At 43.4% G+C, this 5149-nt stretch overlaps 2 protein-coding genes across 2 annotated transcripts; one reads left to right on the forward strand and one right to left on the reverse strand.

The window, feature by feature from the left end:
• Positions 1-133: 133 nt before the first annotated feature.
• LOC107301670 (mitochondrial mRNA pseudouridine synthase TRUB2) lies at positions 134-1767 on the forward strand (the record flags this gene model as incomplete). The annotated part of the gene is made up of 2 exons (XM_015830861.1): positions 134-351; positions 1340-1767. Coding segments are annotated over 2 exons (487 nt in total), but the record flags the coding sequence as incomplete, so codon positions are not given.
• A 513-nt stretch (positions 1768-2280) lies between these two features.
• On the reverse strand, positions 2281-5146 carry LOC107301671 (DNA repair protein SWI5 homolog; the record flags this gene model as incomplete). The annotated part of the gene is made up of 3 exons (XM_015830862.1): positions 2281-2919; positions 4070-4164; positions 5067-5146. Coding segments are annotated over 3 exons (240 nt in total), but the record flags the coding sequence as incomplete, so codon positions are not given.
• Between the last annotated feature and the right edge of the window lie 3 nt (positions 5147-5149).

The raw sequence follows: 5149 nt of genomic DNA on the forward strand, positions 1-5149 counted from the left end.
TGAACAGTCACTAAATGAAGTCGGGGACTAGCTGTATCATAGCAAAAACGAATCCCTTCTTTGGAACTTGGAGGGAATAACATTCACAGCAATGTGGGCGAAATAAAATGGACTTTGACGATGGCTGTTAAAGGACACCAATCGCGATATCCTGGACTGACCTGTTGTTCCCAAATAATTATGCTTCTCTTTTTCTATCTCCATACCTTTCCAGGTGGGCTAACCTGGACTTGAAAACTCAAGAAGCCTACGAGTTGGCTGTCAAAGGCCTCATTCGGCCCATGGACAATAGCCCGCCTTTGATCACGGCTGTGCGATGTCTCCGATTTGATCCACCTGAATTCCAGCTGGGTATGGCCGACTGGGGACCTTGTTTTATTTAAAAATAGGAAATTAAGCTCCGGAACCCTCTTTAAATCTCCCCCCCCCCCCGACTTTGTTCCCGTTACGCCAAATCGGAAAAGATGACTTTGAAGGAATGAACTAGTGGTGGGTTGGATAGCTACCAGGGATGCTGCAAAAATAATCAGCATTGGTTTAGAACAGGGGTCTTCAAACTCGGCCCTTTGATGACTTGTGGACTTCAACTCCCAGAATTCCTCAGCCAGCATGCCTGGCTGAGGAATTCTGGGAGTTGAAGCCCACAAGTCATCAAAGGGCCGAGTTTGAAGACCCCTGGTTTAGAGTTAATCAGTGTTTCTCAACCTTGGCCACTTTTAAAACATCTGGAATTCTCCACACTGTGGAATTCTGGGAACTGAAGTCCACAAGTCATCAAAGGGCCGAGTTTGAAGACCCCTGGTTTAGAGTTAATCAGTGTTTCTCAACCTTGGCCACTTTTAAAACATCTGGAATTCCCCACACTGTGGAATTCTGGAAATTGAAGTCCAGTCATCTTAAAAGTGGCCAAGTTTGAGAAACTTTGGGCTAAATGACAGAGACCAGGGGATTCTTCACTTTGTCCGCCGTACTGTTTTTCAGCAATGTCAAAGGAAAGTGAAAATACCGCAATTAAAGGCAGAATCTACATCCTGCTAAAATCCGTGACGCCTCTAGTCCAGAAAATAAAAACTGGGCCAGTAAGAATGGCTTTTACTCAAGAACCTACTATAAAGCTGATCCATCAGAATTGGGCTCGAAAGACAAAAGAATTGGGAGTTTCCCCTAAGATGCCTAACAGCTGAAAGATTCATTTCTTTCTTAGCCAGACCGGCCTGAAATTGTTTTAATAAACTGGGGTGAGGGAACAGAGTCCTGTTCAACTCTTCCAAGTTGCAATTATGAAAGTGCAGCTTTAAATTTTGCTTAGCTACTGGCTTTTCTTTCCTGCCTTTCTTAGAAATTCACTGCTTGCACGAGACCCAACAGTATCTCCGCAAGGTAGTTCACGAAATAGGGTTGGAACTGAAGACTACGGCGGTGTGCACCCAAGTGAGGCGGTTTCGGGATGGCGTCCTTGTGCTGGAGGACGCGCTGCTGAGGACACAATGGGACCTCCCTAACATCCAGCGGGCAATTTTGCAAGTCAAACAGAAAGTAGACGCTGAACTCGAAAGCAGTCTTGCACGCCTGAAGCCTGGGGTGGAGGGTGAAAGAGACCGAATCTGACCCAGATCCAGAATTCAATAGGAAATTTGCTAGAATTCTCGGAATATTGGGGAAAAGCCTGGTGAAACATCCCGGGAATTCCAATTTTTAGCTTGGATCAGAAAGTTCCAAGTTGGCATGTTCCTTTCTAAACAACATGCCAAGGATATTGCAATTTGAAAGAGAAAGAAAGAAAGAAAGAAAGAAAGAAAGAAAGAAAGAAAGAAAGAAAGAAAGAAAGAGAAAGAAAGAAAGAAGGAAGGAAGGAAGAAAGAGAAAGAAAGAAAGAAAGAAAGAAAGAAAGAAAGAAAGAAAGAAAGAAAGAAAGAAAGGAGAGAGGGACGAAGGAAGGAAGGCAGAAAGAAAGATTGGATACTGTGCCCAGATCCAGCACAGCAAAATTAGTTATTAAGGCTGAAATTGGATATTTCAAAGTAACATATTGTTACCACACTTGTGTATTTCAAACACCAACCAAATTTCTATTAAAATAAGCTATTTTGTTTCTTCCTAGCACGGAAATAAACATTCTTAGCAGATGTTGGTTACTAAATGGAAGTCAAAAGGACAGATCTGTTTTTCAATTTATGCCCCCGTCTGTGGAATGCAATGTCTGGATTTCAACGCAAAAAACACATCCCTTCATTTCAGCGTCAAAAGCTAAACCATCTCACCCACACTTTTGAAATTCACTCCCAAGCAAATAAATCACCATTTTTATAGACAAATGTTGCTTTTTCGACATGTTCCAAAAGAACTGGACCCCCTCGCTCTTTTCAGCAGCCATATTTGAAGAAGCCTACATTTCAGATCATAGTTAACAATTCACAATGATTTGGAGAGGATTCCACCTTCAAATTCAGCCCTCTATGGGGGAGGAGAAAACAGGGCTCAACTTGAATGGACCCAAGGCTGAAGGCACTTCCATTTAGATTATCAATGACACCTGCAGCCCTTATTACAATTAATAACTCTTTTCTATTTTTATGGCTTTATAGTTTAGCCTGGTCAACTCTCACAGCGAAGAGAGGACCATTAGCAATTCCTCAATCCAGGGCAGCTTTCTAGAATTCTGCAGAGATTTGTCCAGATGTAATAAGTCCAACAGCTTCTCCATCCATTAAATGATTTTTTTTCCGCCCCAAAGTTAAAGCTACTGCTTCATTAATATTTCTGGGGGAATAATGAACTTACAGTGATTGCCTTTTCGCCACGCATTATATTTCCACAGTCTAGGTGGGTGTGTGTGTCACATTTTACATTCCTCCTAATCATTCAGATCCAGGTCAAATTCAGAGTAGAGGTCTTTGGTGGTGACGCCCCTGATTGCAGCTAGGAGAGAAAGCAGACAAAGAAGATCGTAAAGGAGTGTGGAAAGAGAAAAAAAAACACGAGGCAGTAAATCGCTTCCACAAATTCTCTGTAATCATTAAACTGGGTTCTTAAGACTTTTGTGCATTTTTTAATTTTGTGCCTTGGGGGGGGGGGGAATCAATCTTGGACTTTTGGTGACCATCTGGACAAGTGAGTAGAATTTTCTTGGCAATGTTTCTTCATTTTTATTTTTCCCTTGCCTTCTTTCTCCTAGGGCTGAGTGTGACTGACCTGGCTAATGCAAACCGAGTTTGTAGCTCAGCGCCTTTAACCAGTACACCAAGCTCTCTCTCATAAAACTTAATTTTCTTTAAAGACTAGCATCTGTGCAGCCCAGTTTTATGATTTCACGTCCCAGATTATTTGCCTTTCATTAAAGTTGCTTGTAATTTGCATTGTGGGTCTGGAGCAATTCAGGCAAACCCCCACTTGTTTTAAGTCACTCTCCCCAACAGCTGCAAGTCCAGATGTTGGCGTGCATCTTATGAGGCACCAGGTGGTGAACAATGATGCTAAATTATCCAAACTCACTTTCCAAAGGAGAATGTCTATGGAGATTCTTAGTTATCCAGGTCATGGTTATCCCAAAGATGCAACTGGACTTTCTCATCCAAGGAGCTGCTTCAGTTCTGACTGGATGTTGGGTAACACCCTTCAAATGGGGTGGGAGTATGAACAGATTTCCAGAAAACAGTGCAGACTACAGGAACCATTTGCGCTTCACTTTGAGATTCAGACAACACAGACTCATCCCCAACAACTTGTGCCTGTCTTCAACAGTGAGGGGACACAGGGCAGAAAACATCCTGCAGCACCCATCTGCACTGTTCAGGTGACCCTGAGGACACGGGTAAAACCTCCAAATGGCTTCAACGACTCTCTAAAAGAAGGCAAATGACCAGCTGTCTGCAAGGAGTATAAATCCTTCCATTCCCCACCATCCGGTCAGAGCTGAAGAAGCTTCTTGGAGGAGAAGCGAAACGTCTTCAAAGAAAAACAAGAAAGTCCAGTTGCCTCATGAAAAAGCACCTTTGGGATCTCCAAAGGAGAATGTTTAAAGTCAAATAGTACCTCCACTCACACAGCGTGATTCTATTTTAGTCCTTACCCAATCTGCCTAAAAGCATTTGTCCTGTGTCTTTTATCTCATTGTATTCATGAAGCAGAGAAATGTGGTTTTCCAATTCCTCCAGGCTGTATCCTCTGGGGGGAAAAAAAGGTAAGAAAAGTCAAGACAATCCAGAAGTGTGATTCTTAAGAGCTGTTGGAGGAGGAACAAGATTCAAGAAAAAATATTTATGACTCTATATGTATTCTCCTGTCTTCTGGTAACCCCAGCCTTGCTTAAATAACAGGTGCCAAACCCCGTTCCCGAGATACTGGAACTTTAAAATATTCCACTTTATTCACTAGTCTGTGGCAATCTGACTTTGCTGGGGTCATCCAATGGTTCTTCAAAAGCTTTGTGGAAAACAGCCTCTCACCCCCTGCCGCCCCCAATTTACCGGAGGGGGGGGGAATGGTTTTGAAGTCATCCAAAGCAATCCATTCCCCAAATAGTATGTTTGGCCTGTGTAAATTAACTCAATGGTTGCGAAAGTTGGACCATAAGAAAGGCTGAGCACCAAAAAATGGAGGCCTTTGAACTCTGGTGCTGGAGAAGATTCCTGCGAGTCCCCTGGACTGCAAGGCGATCAAACCGGTCAGTCCTAGAGGAGATCAACCCCGACTGCTCTTTAGAAGGCCAGATCCTGAAGTTGAAACTCAGGTACTTTGGCCATCTAAGGAGAAGGAAGGACTCACTGGAGAAGAGCCTAATGCTGGGAAAGATGGAGAGCAATAGAAGAAGGGGACGACAAAGAACGAGGTGGCTGGATGGAGTCACTGAAGGCGTGAGCTTCAATGGACTCCAGAAGATGGTAGAGGACAGGAAGGCCTGGAGGAATGTTGTCCATGGAGTCGCGATGGGTTGGACACGACTTCGCAACTAACAACAACAACTCAACTTTCCTCCTGAAGAAATTGCTGCAGTCAAGTTGCGATTGCCCAACCACACAATCTGAAACAGATGTCTTATTGTATGCGAAACATTTATAAATACGCACTCAGCCTTGATTTGTGCTATTTCCTGATCCAGAGCAAGTTCCTTGTGTTTTAGCTCTTCAATTTCATGCTGCAGGACGTCCTT

This window comes from Protobothrops mucrosquamatus, unplaced genomic scaffold (genome assembly GCF_001527695.2).
Source record: "Protobothrops mucrosquamatus isolate PMUCROS unplaced genomic scaffold, P.Mucros_1.0 scaffold15477, whole genome shotgun sequence".
Lineage (NCBI taxonomy): Eukaryota > Metazoa > Chordata > Lepidosauria > Squamata > Viperidae > Protobothrops > Protobothrops mucrosquamatus.